We start from the raw sequence: 17,835 nt of genomic DNA, 5'->3' as shown, positions 1-17,835 counted from the left end.
TTGCATTCTGTAGCCCAGGCTAGCCTCAAACCCACGGCAATCCTCCTGCTTCAGCCTTAGAAGGATACAGCAATGAGCTACCATGCCTCGCCCCACAAAGGGTTTAAAGAAGAATCGCGTGATCTTGTAATGGTCCCAGAGCCAGAAGCTGTTCTCAAAGTGTCAGGAGTGGAAGGAGAGTGCAGTGTGCTAAGGAGAAACCTCCATTCTGTCTCCGCTTCTGGCTCTCTCACCTCCTGAGTGCCTTTGGTCAAATGTGCAGTTCTCAGGCTCCTCGTGGGAACTCTGCTGACTCTGGAAGTTTCCAGTCGTCTTCTGTGTGGATACAGTGGTATCTATCTCCCTAAACCTCGTCCCTCCATAATCCACGACAGGAGTCCATTCCCCAGACCCTGACTCCCCTTCAGCCCCAATCTCTTCAGCATTAGTTTCCCTGTTCGGTTTTTGCTCTGTCTCCAAGATGTACAGTGTGGGAAAACAAGGCCGAGGTCCTTCTGGGAGACAGAGCCAGAGAGCTCAAGTTGAAGGTCGGCGAGGAGCACACAGCACGAAGCTCCTTTTGTAAACACAGTCAAGTGCACACGGTATACACAATCTCCCGGGCATAAACGATTTACACAAACTAATTTACATCAATAATATAACCAAAACAATGGCAGACCAAATTCTAATGTGACGATGAAGGAGAAGACAGAGCTCTGATGGGCTAATAAATCAGAGTCAACTAAGACAGGACTTTAAATAGTGAATCATTGAAAACTCCTGGTGGACATGTCCCCCTCACCAGTGACATTTAGAATAGTGGAGAGGAGCAAACAGCATGCGCTCATTATTGCAGATTGCTGGACTGCCCCGAGCAGCGCCGCAGTTCACAGAAGATGCTTCACACTTCCCTCAAGTTACCGAGTCTTTCTTCTTCCTGAACGGTGACTTCAGCCTCTTCCACACGCTGCTCTTGGGTTTCGACTTTTTCTCCATGGCCAACACTAACTCCTTTTCTTTCTTACGTATCTCCCGTACAAGAGCATGGAAAACGTCATCGATGTAATAACGATAGGCAGCAGAGGTCTCAAAAAAGGGACAACTGAATTCTCTCGCCAGAGACAAGCCCTCCTCCTTGGAGACCTTCAAAGGCACAAACATGAGAAAGTGAGTAGCGGGCTGCAGTGACAACTGTCGGGAAGAGTAACCGGGCGTCCCTGGGACAGAGGTCCCCATGGAGAGGGCAGCAGAGAACACAGCCCCGGGACTGAGGGGCCACGGAGTGCACTACATGACTCCAAAGCACGTGATTCTATTTCCAGTGTATTTTCCAGATTTTTTTTTTAAAAGACCGAGTCTCTTGTAGTCGAGGCTAGCCAAGCATGAGTCTGAACTTACAAGTCTTTCATCTACCTCTGGAGCGACTGAATTACAGGAATGTACCACCACTGGTTTTATGCAGTGTTAGGGATAAAGCCCGCATAATTTTGTTAAATTGTTTTTTTAAGACAGGGTTTCTCTGTGTAGCCCCAGCTGCCCAGGAACTTTGTTTTGTAGATCAGGCTAGCCTCAAACTCAAAGATCCATCTGCCTCTGTCGCACACCCAGCTTCCTGCATGTTAAGCAGACACTCTACCAACTGAACTACACATCAGCCCGCCTTTCTTCTTTTCTGAGACAAAGTCTCTCACTGGCCTGGAGCTTACCACGCCGGCAAACCCCAGGGCTCTGCCTGTTTCCATCTCCCCAGTGTTGGATTATAAGCACACACCACCATGCCTGGCTTTAAAAACTAACAAAAAACTAAAACCCAGCAGGGCAGTGGTGATGCACAGCTTTAATCCCTCACTCAGGAGGCAGAGGCAGATCTCTGTGAGTTCAAGCCTGGTCTACAGAGTGAGATCCAGGACAGCCAGGGCTACGCAGAGAAACCTTGTCTCAAAAAACCAAAACAACAACAACAACAACAAAAAAAAAAAAAAAAAAAAAAAAAAAAAAAACTGGACTCAGACCCTCTTACAAGCACTTTACTGACTAAACCAAGTCACTTTTCAAGGTAACCTTTTGGAACAGATATCAAGCAATATCAAGTAAATACAGATATTGATAATGATAGTTTTCTTTATACTTTTGCTTTTTTTGTTTGTTTGTTTTTTGAGACAGAGTTTCTCTGGGTAGCCCTGACTATCCAGGAACTCACTTTGTAGCCCAGGCTAGCCTCGAACTCAGAGATCCACCTGCCTCTGCCTCCCGAGTTCTGAGATTAAAGGCGTGCGCCACCACCGCCCGGTCTTATTTATATCCTGGATTATGATTATTTTATGTGTATGGCTGCTTTGCTATATGTATGTCTGTGAACCATGTACACACCTGGTGCCCTTGGAGGCCAGAGGTATCGGATCCCCTGGAACTGGAGTACAGATGGTTCTGAGCCACACCACGTGGGTACTGGGAGTGGAGCATAAGTTCTCTGCAAGAGCAGCTGGTGTTCTTAAATGTTTAGTTAGCTCTCCAAACCGAAGTTTTAATTAGTTTTATTTTATTTTATTGGTTTTTTCGAGACAGGGTTTCTCTGTGTAGCTTTGCGCCTTTCCTGGATCTCGCTCTGTAGCCCAGGCTGGCCTCGGACTCACAGAGATCCACCTGGCTCTGCCTCCGAGTGCTGGGATTAAAGGCGTGCGCCACCACCGCCCAGCCTGATTTTATTATTTTGAAAGCTCTTATTTGTTGTGTGTATGTGTGTACAAGGTGTGTGTGAGGGCGCCCAGCACCTGTGTGAAGATCAACAGACAACTTTGTGGGATTGATTCTCTTTTATCTTTATGTGGATTTTAAGGATTCAGTTCAGCCAGCGGGTTTACAAGGCAAGCAAGCGCCTTCACTACTGAGACCTCGTGTCAATGAGCGCTACTTCTAATTTTTTTTTTTTTTTTGTGGTGGGGGCTGGAGAGATGGCTCAGTGATTGGGAGCACTGGCTGTTCTTCCAAAGGAACTGGGTTCAAATCCCAGCACCCGCATAGCCACTCACAACTGTCCTTAACTGACCTGACACCCTCACTCAGACATACACGTAGGCAAAATACCAATGCATATATTTAAATTTTTTTTTTTTTTTTTTTTTTGCGGTATTGGGGATTGCACCCAGGCCCCTGTGTATCTAGGCTCTACCAACTAAAGCATATCCAAACATCATTTCTGAAGATTCAGGAAACTAGCAGCTCATGATTCTTTACGTAATGAGTACTCTGTTGGCATCTCTTTGTTTGCTAATCGACTGAAGGGCTGAGCCTCGGTCTACACAGCCTAGGCTGGCCTCAAATGTATGGCGATCCTCTTGCCAAGCCTGTTAAATGCTTAGCGTACAGGTTTAAGACACAGATAGCGTATTATGTGTCTAAAACCCTGTGCACTGGTTTCTAAAAATCCAGATTTTACCTATAATAACAGGAAATTAATAGCTAGAGGGACATTCCCAAGGCTAGGGAGAGGCTAATTGTCATTTTCTATTTGGAGGCAAAGCAATCTTCCAGAAAGCAGTGGCTGCCCGTGCCAGGCCTTCCTTCTTACCTGTCTCAGCTGCTTCAGGTCGGACTTGTTTCCCACGAGAACCACGGGTGTGTCATCAGTGCGTCGGACGCGGTAAATCAGCTGTTTAAACTCCCGAACTTCGTGGAAACTGCGACGGTCCGTGATGGAGTAACAGATGATAAACCCTTCTCCTGCCCTCATATACTGATCCCGCATGGCTGTAAACTCCGCCTGGAGGGAAACAGAGGCCCATAATGCATTGCTGCAACTTGGGCCTGCGCACACCCTGACCACTTCAGAGTAAAGCAACATCGTGTCTATGACCTGCCGTCCTGAGGCCGCGCATGAAAAACTAACAGAGACAAACTAATTGATACTGTCCACAGAACGCTGCCCCCCTTCCTAGAGGTTCTGGGGTTTAGTACCTGCCCAGCTGTATCCAGAATGTCCAGATTGGCAGGCTCATCGTCGATGCGGATCCGGATCTTATACGCATCTTCTACAGGAGGGAAGGACACACATGTGGGAAGAAGCAAGGATTTGAAAACTTGTCCTACAAGAGAAGCCGTCCCACCCAATTTTATTTATATACTTATTTATTTATGCACTTATTTATTTTGGTAGAGCCAGACTCCAATCCAGGGTTCAAATGTTAGGTAGTGTTCTACCACTAAGCGATACTCCCAGGCTTCATGTTCTTACATTTGTTTTTCATGTGTGTGGTATGCACCCATGTAAACGTATGAATGCTCGTGTGTGTGTGTGTGTGTGTGTGTGTGTGTGTGTGTGTGCACGTGTGTGGAGACCCAGGGATAGTGTGGGTCTCACTAAGCAGCTTGCTCACTGAAGCCTCTGTCCCTGACTTTGGAGGCTGGAATTACCTCTGTTCTGGTATTCTGGGATCTGAAATGCAATTGGCTTCTAGCTTAAGCTCTAACCTCCCAGCCATCTTCCCAGCCCACCAATTCCTTTTTTAAATGTTATTATTAGTGGCGTGTATGTGTGTGCAGGGTATATGTGTATACATGTATGTGGAGGCCAAGGGTCAACTTTATGAAGTCCGCTTTTTCCTTATACCTTTATCTGCAGTCTAGGGATGGGAATCAGGTCACTAGGCTAGCAGGGCAACTGCTTTACCTGTTGAGCCCTCTCACTGGCCCCTAAGTTGTTTTTATGTGCTTAATTTTCTCAGGATGCTGTAAATTCATCAAAATCTATAGATTAGTATATACAATAATGTTTACCTTTGTTCACAGGTGGTCATGTATCTTTTTGTTTTTGTTTGGTTTTTTGAGACAGAGTTTCTTTGTGTAGCCTTGGTTGTCCGAGAATTAGCTCTATAAACCAGGCTGGCCTTGAACTCACAGAGATCCGTCTGCCTCTCTCTCCCGAGTGCTGGGATTTAAAGCGTGCACCACTACGCGGCAGGGTCATGTTCACAGCTATAAATCTAAACCTAGAAGTTAATTCTGAGCATTTGAGAAGCAGAGGCAGGAGGATCTCTTTGAGTTTGAGGCCAACTTTGTCTGCGCTCTAGGTCAGCTCAGCTACAGCTACCGAGGGAGATACTGTCTAAAAAAAAGGAAGGAAGGAAGGAAGGAAGGAAGGAAGGAAGGAAGGAAGGAAGGAAGGAAGGAAGGAAGGAAGGAAGGAAGGAAGGAAGGAAGAAAAGAAAGAAGGAAGGAAGGAAGGAAGGAAGGAAGGAAGGAAGAAAGGGAAGGAAGGAAGGAAGGAAGGAAGAGAGAGAGAAGAAATGAGAGGCTGGAGAGAGATGGCTCAGCGGCTAAGAGCACTGACTACTCCTCCAGAGGACCCGGGTTCAATTCCTAGACCCCAAATGGTGGCTCACAGCCATCTGTAACTCCAGTTCCAGAGGAACCAATGCCCACTGTAGGGAACCAAGGTGGGCACCAGGTACATACACGGTACACAGACATATATGCAGGTGAAACACTCATACAGATAAAATTAGTATTTAAGAAAATGAAAGAAAAACAAAGAAAAGGATTGTCTTGGTCTGTGCTGCTGCTGTGAGGAGACACCACAACCAAGGCTCTTCTGAAAGAGGGATTTAATCGGGAGCTTGCTTACAGTCTCGGGGGTTAGTCTGCTGTTACCGTGGCAGGGAGCCAGTGGCAGGCATGGTGTGAGAGCAGCAGCCGAGAGCTACATCCAGATGCACACGCTGAGAGAGAGAGCAGACTGGGCCTGCCAAGGGCTCCTGCAACCCCAAAGCTCACCCTCAGTGACAGACTTCTTCCAACAAGGCCACACCCCCTAGTCCTTCTAATCCTTTCAAAGGGTTCCACTCCCTGGTGACCAAGCATTCAAATACATGAACCTGTGGGTGTCGTTCTTATTCAAACCACCCCAAGAATTCCCAAAGAACTTCTTTTAAGATATTACGCCAGGGGCCGGAGGAGTTGGCCCGGCTGGCAGTGCTCAGCAAAGCCGCCAACCGGGCAACTTGAGTTAGAATCCTGGAGCCACACAGAACGAGGAGCACACAGTCCACAGTGTTTTCCTTTGACTTTCAAACACGTGCCGTGGCATGTGCACCCACACGCACACCATGCACACACTACAGTGACTTTCAAACACGTGCCGTGGCATGTGCACCCACACGCACACCATGCACACACTACAGTGACTTTCAAACACGTGCCGTGGCATGTGCACCCACACGCACACCATGCACACACTACAGTGACTTTCAAACACGTGCCGTGGCATGTGCACCCACACGCACACCATGCACACACTACAGTGACTTTCAAACACGTGCCGTGGCATGTGCACCCACACACACACCATGCACACACTACAGTGACTTTCAAACACGTGCCGTGGCATGTGCACCCACACGCACACCATGCACACACTACAGTGACTTTCAAACACGTGCCGTGGCATGTGCACCCACACGCACACCATGCACACACTACAGTGACTTTCAAACACGTGCCGTGGCATGTGCACCCACACGCACACCATGCACACACTACAGTGACTTTCAAACATGTGCCGTGGCATGTGCACCCACACACACCATGCACACACTACAGTGACTTTCAAACACGTGCCGTGGCATGTGCACCCACACGCACACCATGCACACACTACAGTGACTTTCAAACATGTGCCGTGGCATGTGGACCCACACACACACCATGCACACACTACAGTGACTTTCAAACACGTGCCGTGGCATGTGCACCCACACGCACACCATGCACACACTACAGTGACTTTCAAACATGTGCCGTGGCATGTGTACCCACACACACACCATGCACACACTACAGTGACTTTCAAACATGTGCCGTGGCATGTGTACCCACACACACACCATGCACACACTACAGGAAGATTCTGACTGCCAAGCGTAGTGGTGCACGCTTTTAGTCCCAACTATAATTTATTAAAGTATAGGTAAGGCATTAGGCTAAGTAAACTGAATACACAAAATCACTTAATAGTCACAATAATCCAGTATTTACCCATTATTATTATTTCCATTTTACAGCAAAAGAAGGTAGGCAAGGTATGGTGGCACACATCCTTAATCCCACCACCAGCGGGGCAGGCAAGGCACAGAGGCAGGCAGATCTCTGAGAGTCTGAGGGCAACTGCAGTTAATTGGTGATGGAGCCAAGATTAAACCCAGGGCTACTGACTCAAGTTTGGGGCCATGCGCACAGCATACGCTATAGTTCTCCTTTATACTCAGCCCAGAGTGCTCGTTTTAAAGGTTGGAGTCCCCATGCCCGGACACTCTTTAAAGACTTACATGTTTTTATTTTATGCATATGAGTGCTTTGGCTGAAAGTGTACCATGTGTGTGTGTTTGATGCCCAGAGAGGTCAAAAGATGGCATCTGATCACCCGGAACAGAGTTATAGATGGTTGTGAGCTGCCATGATGGTGTAGGAAACCGAATCTGGGACCCTGCAAGAACAGCTGGTGTACTATGAAGTATCCCTCACAACTTTACTGTTTTCTAGAAAATGTCCTAATCCCTTCGTAGCAAAGCCAAGTTCTCTTCTGCATATTACTGTTAGTTGTAATACTGGGGATTAAACTCAAGGTCTTAAGCATGTGGTGCAAGCATGAAATATCTTTAGCCCTGTTTAAAAATTTTAAATGTATTACTTTGTTGTTTTTTTTTTGTTTGTTTGTTTGTTTGTTTTTGAGGTAGAGTCTTACTGTGTAGCCCTGGTTGGTCAACTTGATACGTACACCAGGCTAGCCTGGAACTCACAGAAATCTGCCTGCCCCTGCCTCCTAATACTTTTTCTTCCTTAAAACACCGAAGACAGAACCTAAGGGCTCTGAGAGACAAGCGCTCTACCACTGTGATATACAGGCACCTCCTTCTCACTGTGCTTTGCTCTGAGACAGGGTTTCACTCTGGAGCCCTGTCTGGTCTTTAGTGAGTGGTCATCCTCTAGCCTTGGCCCCCTAAATGCTGAGAATAGAGGTGAGAGCCACTATGTCGGGCTCTTTTTACTTTTGAGAGGTCTCATTAAGCTGATCAGGCTAGTCTTGAACTCAGTCTGTAGACCAGGTAGTCCTTGAATTTGTGACCCTCCTGCCCCAATAGCTCAAAAAACATTCCAGGCCTGTGGCCTCCAGCCCAGATGTATTTTATTTTTGAGACAGGGTCTTAACTAAATTGTCCAATCTAGCCCTTATACTTACATCCTTCCTCAGCAGATAAGATTTCAGGCATGTCCCACACCAGAGTTGGAAGTTAGGTAGAGTTGTGTATGGCTATAACCCTAGGACTTAGGAAGTGAAGGAGTAGAGTCAAGAGTTCAAAGTCATCCTCAGCTACATAGTCAATCAAGGCCAGTCTGACCTACATGAGATCCTGACTCAACTCTTACCCTAAATTACATCTCAGTACAATTAGAATACCACCACACTACCCACTACCAAAACATAAAGAAACAAGGTCTCTTCTCTATGTTTTCCAGCTGGCCTTGAACTCCTGGTGCCGAGAGATCCTACTGCCTCAGACTTCCAAGTACTGGGATTACAGGTGCATGCTAGCACACCTACCTTTTTTTGTTTGTTTGTTTGTTTTTCAAGACAGGGTTTCTCTGTAGTTTTGGAGCCTGTCCTGGATTAGCTCTGTAGACCAGGCTGGCCTCAAACTCACAGAGATCCACCTGCCTCTGCCTCCTGAGTGCTGGTATTATAGGCGTGCGCCACCGCCGCTCGGCCTCACACCTACCCTCTTTAATGTAGATTTATACTAATCTTGGAAAATACAGAAAAGTAAATGAGAAAAAAAAAGCCCATTCAATATTTTCAATCACTTAAAATTAACTGGGGGCTGGAGAGATGGCTCAGAGGTTAAGAGCACTGGCTACTCTTCCAGAGGTCCTGAGTTCAATTCCCAGTAACCACATGATGGCTCACAACCATCTATAATGAGATCTGGTGCCCTCTTCTGGCCTGTAGACATACATGCAGACTTCTAGAACACTGTATACATAATAATAAATAAATCTGTAAAAAAAAATTAACTGCCACACATGGTGATACAGGGCTTTAATCCTAGAACTGGGGAGGAAGAGGCAGGCAGATCTCTGAGTTCAAAGCCAGCCTGGTGTACAGAGCGAGTTCCAGGACAGCAAGGGCTACACAGAGACAAACCAAAAAACCAGCCACATACATCCCAAGATATTTCCTCTTAACATTTTAAAATTACATTTTTTTTCTTTCTCTCTTTTTTTTTTTTTTTTTTGGTTTTTTGAGACGGTTTCTCCATGTAGTTTTGATGCCTTTCCTGGAACTCAATCCAGGAATAGGCTGGCCTCAAACTCACAGAGATCCGCCTGCCTCTGCCTCCCCGAGTGCTGGGATTAAAGGCGTGCACCACCACCGCCTGGCATAAAATTACATTATTTAATGGGTTCTGTGTACATGTGGGCACACAAATGCCACACAGTGCATGTGAAGTTCAGAGGACAACTTTCAAGTGTTGGTCCTCTCTTTCCACCATGTGATGGAACTCAAGGATGGAACTCAAGTTATCAGGCTTGGCAGTAAGCATCTGGTGAGCAGACTCACCAACCCTTGGCACAGCATGGCGACGGGGGTGAGAGGACCTGCAGGAATTGCTCCTTTCCTTCCATCATGTGAGGTACCGGGATCAAACTCGGGTCAGACTTGGGGACAGGTGCCTTTACTGTCTAACCATCTCACAGGTCCCCATTAGATTTTCATTTCAGTCACATACATATGTGCTTACATGTTCGTATGCTGTGAATAATCCTTTTGTACACTGTGTGAATCTATGTTGCTGTGATTGGTTTAATAAACAAGCTGACTGGCCAATAGCTCAACAGGAAAAAGTTAGGTGGGAAAGCCAAACTGAGAATGATGGGATGAGAAAGGGCGGAGTCAGAGGAGTCTTGGGCCAGATGGAGAATAAGTCGGACACACAAAATGGGATAAAGGTAAACACCACAAGTGTCGGGGCAGCACACAGATGAATAGAAATTGGTTAAGTTGTAAGAACTAGTTAGTAACAAGCCGGAGCTATTGCCTGAGCATTTATAACATATATTAAGTCTCTGAGTTGGTTATTTGGGAAGTGGCTGCCAGTTATTTGGGAGCAGGTAGTTGGGACAAGAAATCTCTGCTTATATAAGTATATACACACACACACACACACACACACACGCACACACACACACACACACACACACATATATATATGCATTTACAGTGCTCAAGACACATGAGCATTTGCTGCTGAATCATACAATACTGTCAGAGAGCAGCAGACTAGGGTAAAAATGGACTGACTTATGGCTCCTGCAGATGCCCTGGGTGGGGCTCACAGCACCCACATGAGAGCTCACAACTTTAACTCCAGCTCCATAGGATCCAAAGCCCTTCTTCTGCCTCTGCAGGCACCAGGCAACTGTGGTGCACAGACAGACATACAGGAAAACATCCAAACCATAAAATAAAAACAAATCTGTTTTAAAAAGGCAGTTTATGAGGCAGTGGGTATAGATCTGCAGTCGGGTATTTGCAGAATATACATAAGGCCTTGAATTCAATCCACAACCCTGCAAACAAACCAATGAAACCTTCTTGGGGTGGAAAAAGTATGAGGTTTACATTAAAAATAAGAGAGCTGGGGATGCAGCATGATAGTCATGTGCTTGTCTAGTATGCCCAAGGTCCTGAGTTCAACCCCAAGCACAACAAATAATGTTTAACATCACTTACAAAAAAATTACATACAAAAAAGAAATAAGGGATTGCTTCTGGAGTTCTTTTGGTTTTTATTTTGTTTAAAGATTATTTATATTATTATGTATGTGCATGACTCTGTGTGTGTGTGTGTGTGTGTGTGTGCGTGCAGAGATCAAGAAGACACCTTTATAGAGTCAGGTCTCTCCTCACACCTTTACATGGGCTTTGCAGAAATTCGGGTCACCAGGCTTTTGGGGCAAGCACCTTTCCACCGATGCTAAGGTGGTGGCAATTACTGCAGATTTTTGCTTTCAGCGAAGGAGACCTGGGAAAAGTTGGATTTCCTTCTTCAAGTTTCAGACAGTACATGTTCCTCAGCCTCAGGGCCCTAACTCTCTCCCCTAAAGTAAGTTCCAGAGTCACACTGCCTTCTTCAGTGGCCAATTCACAGGTCCATCCCAGTTTGTTCCTCCAGTTTGTTCAGCTCACATCTCAAACCATGTGACGGTCAGTGAACTAAACTATATTACACATTAACTGCCATGTTAAAATCAAAGACCATCAGTGGCACTTGTGAACCAAGTGGAGATGAGCTCTGGGCAGTTGGTCAGGATTATAACACAGGACAGTAACACAGACAACATCATGGACATGACAAAAGAAAATTTTGCCTATTTTGATAGTTCTAAAAACCTGTAGAGGAGAATAAAGAAGGTGTAGGAGCGTGTCTACCCTCCTACAAAGGAGTGACGTTAGGACATGGGCCACCAGACCCCGAGGCCTGGGCCAGGGTCTCAGTGCCCAGCCCAACTGAGGTGATCATGTGACATTTTCTAGCCAATCTCTAGGTGTGGCTGGTTCTCACCACAAACAAGGCAGAATAACTAGGTGGGTGTGGTAGGCTGTCGGCCAGGCTTCCCACACTCAGGAGCCAGCAGTGCAGGAGGGCAGGGGTGGCAAACACATCCTGCCAGGCGGAGGACAGATACTGACCCCGCCTGGCCACTGAGCACAGGCGATGTCTCTGTAGTGAAGCATCACGAGAACTGAGACAACTTTGAACTTGGGCTCTGCACTGGAGGCCATGGGTGAGTGGCCTAGAGCTACAGCTTGGAACTAAGTAAATGATCCTAAACCCAGAACTGACTTTATTCGGAGTTCCCACAGCATGGTTTCAGTCTCTGAAACAATGTTCTAAAGTTGATATAGCAGAGCTAGGATGCAACTCGGTGGGTGGTACAGCATGTACTTAGCCTGATCCCTAAGCACAAAAAATAACAACTCCCATACACTGACAGACAAGTGTTCCCATTTTCCCAAAACCCACGTAAAGCATATGTTAGATAAAATGACCACAGGCACAGAGCGGCAGGCTTTTGTTTTTCTTTTGACAGAAGATCTCACTAGTATTCTTGGCCAGCCTAGAACTCTTTATGTAACCCAGACTGGTGATGAGTTCACATTCCTCTTGCCTTTGCTTCACGCTGGATTACAGATGTGTGCCATCACTCCCAGCTAATGGCAGGGCTTTTGTCCCTCCTCAGCCCTACTTTTCCTTTATCACTCAGAAGCGAACTGCTGCTGGGTGGTGGTGGTGGCACACGCCTTTAATTGCAGCAGAGGTAGGCGGATCTCTGAGTTCGAGGTCAGCCTGGTCTACAGAGCGAGTTCCAGGATAGCCAGGGCTACACAGAGAAACCCTGTCTCAAAACAATTAACAACAACAACAAAAAAAAAAAACCACAAACAAACAAACCAAAACTGCTTCCTCATGATTTAGGGGTGAGGAACATTCTTAGTCTACAGAAAATAGCAATTAATAACAACAACAACAATACAACCCACACACTATAGAGCTGAGCACGGTGGCTCATGCCGGTAATCCCAGACTAAGGCAAAGGGAGTGCTATGTGTTCAAGGCTAACTGGGGCTCAACCTTTAATCCAAAGCAAACGACACAACTTAAAACAAACAACACAAAACAGAGCTGGGGACACAGCACAGTGGTGATGCCTTGCCCGGGATGCTTGGTTTGACGTCTCGGGTTCAATCCCCAGTGTGGAAAAAAAGACTGCTTTACTCTCTTGGCACTCTACCAACATTTGACAGCCAAAGATTACAAAGACAAAGAAGACGTTGCTATGTAATGAGCTGCAGGGATAAGGAAATAAATGGAGAGCTTCGAGGGGAAGTTCGTTCGGCTCTAAGAGTTCAGCCGGCTGGCTCTACGTGTTTTTCTGCTTCCTTTTGTGGAAGTTCAAATCAGCTGACTCATACTAACAGGGTTAGTCTCATGTCAGACCCTTAGAAGTGACAGCAAGAAAAGGTTTCCTCGAGTAGCCTGTAGACTTGCCTTTAATCTAACAATACAGAATACATCCATTAAAAAAAGGCAGTTCGTCTATTCACGCTCAACCTAACCCTAGGACTAAGGAGGGCATATGTACATGTGAAGTCTCGGGAAAAAATACTCAACTGCTGTTTATCCTTGTGTCTAAGTAAGTATGAATCACGTACACAACACGTTAATCTATTAAGATACTTTCACAGGACGTACCTGGAAATAAAAATGAGGATCCGACTTACCAATGGTGGGGTCATGGTCTTCTGGGAATCGGTGGCTGATGAACTGCATGGTCATGGCTTCAAAACAAGAAACGGAACTCAGGACGGTGACCACCGAGTACGTCAACTACCAACTGGGCACCAGAGGCTGTACCCGTCTGGCCTGGGGACTGGTCCCTCAGGCGCCGTGCAAACTTGGCTGACCAAGGGAAAAGGTTACCTACCACTCTTCCCAACGCCACCGGCGCCCAGCATCACTAGTTTGTATTCCCGTGATAGCGCTGCAGGGCTGCTACAGCTGCCACCAACTGGGCGAGCTCCAGAATCCATTGTCCTCTGGAGCAGTCCCGGGCCCCTGGGAAAGGCCGCCTAGAGAAGGCACAAAACACTCAATTCAGGATGGAGACGCTCGCCACCGGCTAGGAGCCTCAGCCTCCCCAAACCCCGCGGCCTAGCCTGCTCATTGCGGAACGCTGAGAAACCCATGTCTTCCTCCTCCCCCGTTAGGTCTCAGTCCCAAAACACATCATAGATCGCTAAACTTACTTTTTCCAGGAAAATAAAAGAGAACCTGGACTTCTCTTCAGATTGAGGCAGTGTAGCAGTGAGGGAGGAGCCGGAGGAGTGCTGAGGGCTGGCTGCCTGGCACCGCCAGGTCTTCTCCCGGTTGCCACCCCAAGCCCCAAGCCCCGTCCCTGCCCACCTGTGCCTGTAGCTCGGAAGTCAGTGCTGAGTCCGGGTGGCAGCCCGCGTTCCTTCCCGAGCGGCGCCGCACAGCCCAGGGCCCCGCCCGGGTCCAGGAAGATGGCGCCGGTGGGCGGGGCGTGACGCCGGAGCCCCGCCCACAGCCGACAGAGCCTCTTCCACCCCACGCCTAGTTCTGACTCGCAAAGCCCTCTGGTCACGTACTATTTCTCAAGGCTTGCACGTACGTAAAATGGGTGTTCCACTAACCGAAACAGAAACCTTTAAAGTAACTTAGGGGAAAAGAAAATCTGTCACCAGGTGTACAGCAAAAACACCCACATTTCCTCATTCTTACCAAAATACAGGATTTCATTTAGGGTAAGTATGGTAATTGCTACATAGCAGTGTTTTCTTTTTCCAAAAAAGCTGTCACATCTAGAGTTCTTGGAACCAAGACCAGATGTTCTTAGCACCCAGTTATTCTAGCTGGAGTTCTGTATTTCAAAAATATTAAGACAGATACAAGACAGATACGATGGTACATGTCTATAAACCCAGCATGAGAGGTGGTGTTGGCAGCAAGCAGATCAAAGGTCAGTCTTTTTACATATTAAGTTCCACATTACCTGGGCTGCATGAGACTCTATCTTAAAAGCAGATCTCTGGAGAGATTATCAGTAGTTAAGGCACTTGTTGCTTTTGCATAGGATCTGAATTTAGTTTCTAGCACCTATACGGCAGCTCACAACCATCCATACCACGTTTCAGGGCATCCACCACCCTCTTATGTCTGCTTGCAGGTCCCAGGCATGCAGGTGGTGCACATATTTACATGCAGGCAAAACATACATACACATAAATAAAATATTTTTTTTTTTTAAAAAGCAGATCAGCCAGGTGTGGGGTGCCTTTAATCCCAGCAATCAGGGCAGAAGCAGACGAATCTCTGAGTTCAAGGTCAGCCTGGTCTACAGAGTGAGTTCCAGGACAGCCAGGGCTACACAGAGAAACCCTATCTCAAAACAAAACAAAACAAAACGTAAATAAAAAGCAGGTCTCATGAATTCCAGGCCAGTAAAGGCTACATAGTGAGAACCAGTATCATAAATAAAAGATCCAGCACGAACTGGGCACTATTTTCATCCACTCCGTTCATCACATACAGCAAAACTTTACTGCATTATGCTTGCAATCTCCACTTCTCTTTTCTGTTGGAACAGGGGGTAGATTTGAGCATCCTACCTACGATTTCGTCATGACCAACAGATAAATCTTCTATGAAAAAATTTCCTCACTTTTTCATTTGTTGTGGTGAATAAGTATTTTGGAGTTGTTGGGAAAGTGTTAAATGTGTAAAAGAATAGGTTAACTAGCCGGGCGGTGGTGGCGCACGCCTTTAATCCCAGCACTCGGGAGGCAGAGGCAGGCGGATCTTTGTGAGTTCGAGGCCAGCCTGGGCTACCAAGTGAGTTCCAGGAAAGGCGCAAAGCTACACAGAGAAACCCTGTCTCAAAAAACCAAAAAAAAAAAAAAAAAAAAAAAAAAAAAAAAAAAAAAAAAAAAAAAAAAAAAAAAAAGAATAGGTTAACTAGCCAGGCGGTGGTGGCGCACGCCTTTAATCCCAGCACTCGGGAGGCAGAGGCAGGTGGATCTCTGTGAGTTCGAGGCCAGCCTGGGCTACCAAGTGAGTTCCAGGAAAGGCACAAAGTTACACAGAAAAACCCTGTCTCGAAAAACCAAAAAAAAAAAAAAAAAAAAAAAAAAAAAAAAAAAAAAAAAAAAAGACTAGGTTAACTAGGACTATAATTGCTATTGGAGTGTGTGGTATTGTATTCCCCAAAATATTGTGCATGCTAATAAACTTATCTGGGTAAGGGGAGGTTAATTTTTAGTAGTTGAGTGATGATAGTTCATTTTGGTGTAGTTTAAATCCTTTTATTTCTAGGGTAATAGGAATCAAACCTACATCTAAGAATGCAAAATTCTTCGTGCCACCTAAACACCTTATCCTAATAATAGTAAGGCCAGCTTATTAAGCTCTCAGGTGTGCAGTTTAAGCTGCCTCCAATTCCTTGGTATACCAGTGCTAAGGGAAGATCAGGAGCAGGCAGAAAGGACCATTAAGGGTCCTTTATAGCCCAAGCTGACCTCAAAACCATAGCAATACTGCCTCAGTCTTCCAAGTGCAGTATTGTCTTATTTTGAGGGTCTCAATCAATCTCATGTGGCCCAGGCTAGCCTCAAATTCAAAATCTCCCCATCTCCAGCACCTGAGTTCTGGGATATGTGCCCTCATATTCTACTGCAGCTTTTCCAGAACAGGGTGTGATGTCAAACAGCTATCCTCCAACCTACTCTAGGAGTAGAGAAGGGTGACAATTTCAAGGAGTCTCAGAAACTTGTGAAGACCCTGTGCTGGTAGTTTAAATGAGAATGCCTCTATAGGCTCATGTTTGAATGGTTGGTGCCTGGTTAGCAGAAATGTTTGGGAATAATTAGTAGCCCTCAGCTACTGTTCGAGCACCATGCCTGTCTGCTTCCAGACATGATTTCATGGACTAACACTGTAAGCAAACCCCCAGTTAAATGTTTTTTGTGGTTTGTTTGTTTGTTTGAAATAAGAGTTGCCTTGGCTGCCCCTTTCTGAAAGGAGACAGAAGAGGAGGAGTGGATTGGGGGAGTGGATAGAAAGGAGGTGGAGGAAGGGAGGGGAAACTGTAGTTTGTATGTAATGTAAATGGAAAACATTATTTAAAAAGATTTAGGGCTGGAGAGATGGCTCAGATTAAGAGCACCAACTTCCAGAGGTCCTGAGTTCAATTCCCAGCAACCACATGGTGGCTCACAACCATCTGTAATGAGATCTGGTGCCCTCTTCTATATACATAATAAATAAATAAATCTTAAAAAAAAAAAAAAGATTTGAAAAGCAAAAAAAAAAAAAAAAAAAAAAAAAAAAAAAGAGTTGCCTTGGTCATGGTATGTCTTCACAGCAATAGAATAGTAACTGAGAAATGCTGTCTCAAAATATTGTTGTTTAAGATAGGGTCTCTACATAGCCCTGGCTGTCCTAGAACTATGTAGACCAGACTAGCCTTGAACTCAGATCTGCCACCATGCTCAGCCTTCAAAATAAATTAACAAAAAAAAAAAAAAAAAAAAAAAGCTACCTAGCCAGACATGGTAACAGGCCTAGAAAACCAATACTCTGTAGACAGAGGCAGAAGGCTCTCTCAATGTCTACACATCGGAGTTCCAGGGCAGCCAGCGCTAAATAACGAGACCCAGTCTCCAAAATTCCAAAGTGGAGGAAGGCCGGGATGTATCTCAGTGGCAGAACAGTAGCATGGACACAAAGTTCTGGGTTCAACTGCCAAAAGCACAAAGCAGAAAATACAACAGGGACTGAAGAGATGGCTCAACGGTTAAGAGCACTGGCTGCTCTTCCAGAGGACCTGAGTTCAATTCCCAGCAACCACATGGCAGCTCAGAACTGTCTGACTTTAAGGATATACTTTGCTGAGTTATAAACTCAAGGAATATATGCAAATATTGGAGACTGTTAAGTTTTTGTTGGGTAATTGCATGATGCTATGAATAAAGAAGTTTATTGAGGGGCTAGAGAGATGGCTTAAAGGTTAAGAGCACTGCTGCTCATCCAGAGGACCCGGGTTCAATTCCCAGCACCCACATGGCAGCTCACAATTATCTGTAACTAGCTCCAGGGAACCCAATACCCTCACAGAGAGACATACATGCAGGCAAAACAATGCACATAAAAATAAATAATAAATAACTTAAAAAAGTTTATTGATATTAGTGTATGAATGAGCTGCAGAAGAAAAAGAAAT

The 17,835-nt window shown here is 45.8% G+C and overlaps 1 protein-coding gene across 3 annotated transcripts; it reads right to left on the bottom strand.

The window, feature by feature from the left end:
- Positions 1–653: 653 nt before the first annotated feature.
- Rit1 (Ras like without CAAX 1) lies at positions 654–14,156 on the bottom strand. 3 transcript variants are annotated; one of them, XM_015995248.3, is made up of 6 exons: positions 14,001–14,156; positions 13,522–13,666; positions 13,319–13,375; positions 3,937–4,010; positions 3,551–3,742; positions 654–1,125 (listed from the first exon to the last, which is right to left on the bottom strand). In XM_015995248.3, the coding sequence occupies exons 2-6, from the start codon at positions 13,625–13,627 to the stop codon at positions 895–897; spliced, it is 660 nt and encodes a 219-aa protein (XP_015850734.1). In that variant the 5' UTR covers positions 13,628–13,666; positions 14,001–14,156; the 3' UTR covers positions 654–894. The 3 variants fall into 3 exon arrangements, with proteins under 3 accessions (XP_015850734.1, XP_042135255.1, XP_076430557.1); XM_042279321.2 differs by having other exon boundaries at positions 13,844–14,034; XM_076574442.1 differs by lacking the exons at positions 13,522–13,666; positions 14,001–14,156 and having other exon boundaries at positions 13,290–13,375.
- Positions 14,157–17,835: the final 3,679 nt, after the last annotated feature.

Source organism: Peromyscus maniculatus, chromosome 6 (assembly GCF_049852395.1).
Source record: "Peromyscus maniculatus bairdii isolate BWxNUB_F1_BW_parent chromosome 6, HU_Pman_BW_mat_3.1, whole genome shotgun sequence".
Lineage (NCBI taxonomy): Eukaryota > Metazoa > Chordata > Mammalia > Rodentia > Cricetidae > Peromyscus > Peromyscus maniculatus.
Note: the sequence above shows the minus strand (reverse complement) of the source record. Positions and strands in the feature narration are given on the sequence as shown.

What these genes read in the sequence shown, in the direction of transcription:
- Rit1 (XM_015995248.3), bottom strand. Translation starts at nt 13,627, where the DNA reads ATGGATTCTGGAGCTCGCCCAGTTGGTGGCAGCTGTAGCAGCCCTGCA. An exon ending in AGACCATGACCCCACCATTG is followed by an intron (nt 4,011 to 13,318) that starts GTAAGTCGGATC and finishes TCCCTCCTGTAG; the next exon opens with AAGATGCGTATAAGATCCGG. An exon ending in TTCTGGATACAGCTGGGCAG is followed by an intron (nt 3,743 to 3,936) that starts GTACTAAACCCC and finishes GTTTCCCTCCAG; the next exon opens with GCGGAGTTTACAGCCATGCG.